Below are 1,596 nucleotides of genomic sequence, written 5' to 3'. Positions count from 1 at the left end.
TTTTTTATTATTGTCTTTAGTGATTATCTCAATTTCGGCTAAAAGAATTGACAAAATCCTACACACTGTGCCTTTAAGGTAACTCTTTCTCTTAACAAAATTTACTTGTCTGTTTAAAGGTAATGTGTTTTTGTGGGCCTTATACATAACCAGTAGAATATTATAAAAGAATATTATAACCAACCCGTGTGTGTTCTCACCACTATGAGAAGCTGACATTTCTACTGACAGTTCATTGTTTTTGAATAAAGTTTGAAATGTTTGAAATCCCCAGATCAGCCTGGGATGCTGTGTAGCTTCAAAATATCCACAGCCTGGTCRTGTGCTTGGTGCCTCAACCCACAGTTTGACAAGACTTTCAGCACCGGTGAGCCCGGCTGTCATTTATATCCTGCGAAAGCACCGGTCGACTCGTCTAACCATGTTTGTTTGCAGGTTTGTCCCGCCGTGTCATCGTGAAAGAYGCCGAGACGGCGCGAACGCAGACGTACGGCGTCGGCACCGACGTTTTGGCTCAACACTTCGCCCACAGAGTGAGATCCTCGTTCCTTGGGTTTTACGGTTGAGACGTTCTTCTGGGTTTGGGGTTCGCGCAGCAGAGGTGACCGTCGTGCCCTTTCCAGGTTCCCGTCCTGTTTAACGGCTGCAGATCGGGGGAGATCTTCAGCATCGACCTGCGGCAGCGCGGCCGCCGGGATCACGGCTGGAAGGCCAGCCGCTTCCATCACCAGTCTGCCATCACCGCCGTGCGAGTTCTGCAGGATGAGAACTACCTGCTGGCTGCCGACATGCTGGGCCAGGTCATTGGTGTTTTTACCTTGTGATGAGGCCGTACTGTAAGTAGGAAAACAAAAAGAAAGTCATATTATTGACCGGTTGAACTCCTTTGCAGATCAAGCTGTGGGATGTGCGTGTAACAAAGCCAGTGCAGGAGTACAAAGGGCATCACAACGAGCACGCCTACCTTCCCATCCACGTCAACGAACGCGAAGGACTTCTTTTAGCAGGTAGCAGAAGAGAGAATCTTCTCGTCACGCTCCCGACGGTACAACACCCTACCTGAGCAGTTTTTGTTTGCTTTTACAGCGGGTCAGGATTGCTACACGAGGATTTGGAGCCTAAAGGACGGTCATCTCCTCAGGACCATCCCGTCGCCCCATCCAGCTGCAAATGACATGATCCCGAACGTGGTCTTCTCCTCAAATTTGGGTGGCTGCAGGGGGCTCCCAGGGCTGCTCATGGCTGTCAAACATGACCTGTACTACTTCCCATACAACACCGACTACCAGGAGGGAGAAGAGCTGAGAGAGGGATAACATCTCCTTTTGTTTTGTTTCATTAAAAGGTCGGAGCTAGATGGTTTTATCTGAATCATTCAAGGGATCCACGATTAGTTGTAACATTAAACTTTATTAAACATTTACTTTAACTGTAAAATAAAGACTGTAAAAATACTGTAGGCTGTTTAGTTTTGTATATTTTTTTAAAATACATTTTAACATGGACAGAGCCATTTTATTTACACACAAAGCATTCTGGGTAAATGATGACATCAACTAGGTCATCGGTGCGAGCCTGCTGGCGAGCTATATCCAC

The 1,596-nt window shown here is 46.9% G+C and overlaps 1 protein-coding gene across 2 annotated transcripts in view; it reads left to right on the top strand.

Moving 5' to 3' along the window:
* wdr21 (WD repeat domain 21) overlaps positions 1 to 1,454 on the top strand; it is an 8,268-nt gene extending 6,814 nt beyond the window's left edge. For both annotated transcript variants that reach the window (XM_014027729.1, XM_014027730.1), the window contains exons 9-13: positions 275 to 367; positions 436 to 533; positions 624 to 800; positions 893 to 1,007; positions 1,087 to 1,454. In XM_014027729.1, the coding sequence (XP_013883183.1) occupies positions 275 to 367; positions 436 to 533; positions 624 to 800; positions 893 to 1,007; positions 1,087 to 1,316 (713 nt within the window). In that variant the 3' untranslated portion in view covers positions 1,317 to 1,454. The remainder of the gene's footprint in view (positions 1 to 274; positions 368 to 435; positions 534 to 623; positions 801 to 892; positions 1,008 to 1,086) is intronic.
* The last annotated feature ends 142 nt before the right edge of the window (positions 1,455 to 1,596 follow it).

Source organism: Austrofundulus limnaeus, unplaced genomic scaffold (genome assembly GCF_001266775.1).
Source record: "Austrofundulus limnaeus strain Quisiro unplaced genomic scaffold, Austrofundulus_limnaeus-1.0 Scaffold677, whole genome shotgun sequence".
Taxonomy (NCBI): Eukaryota; Metazoa; Chordata; class Actinopteri; order Cyprinodontiformes; family Rivulidae; genus Austrofundulus; species Austrofundulus limnaeus.
This window is presented reverse-complemented; position numbering and strand designations above follow the sequence as displayed.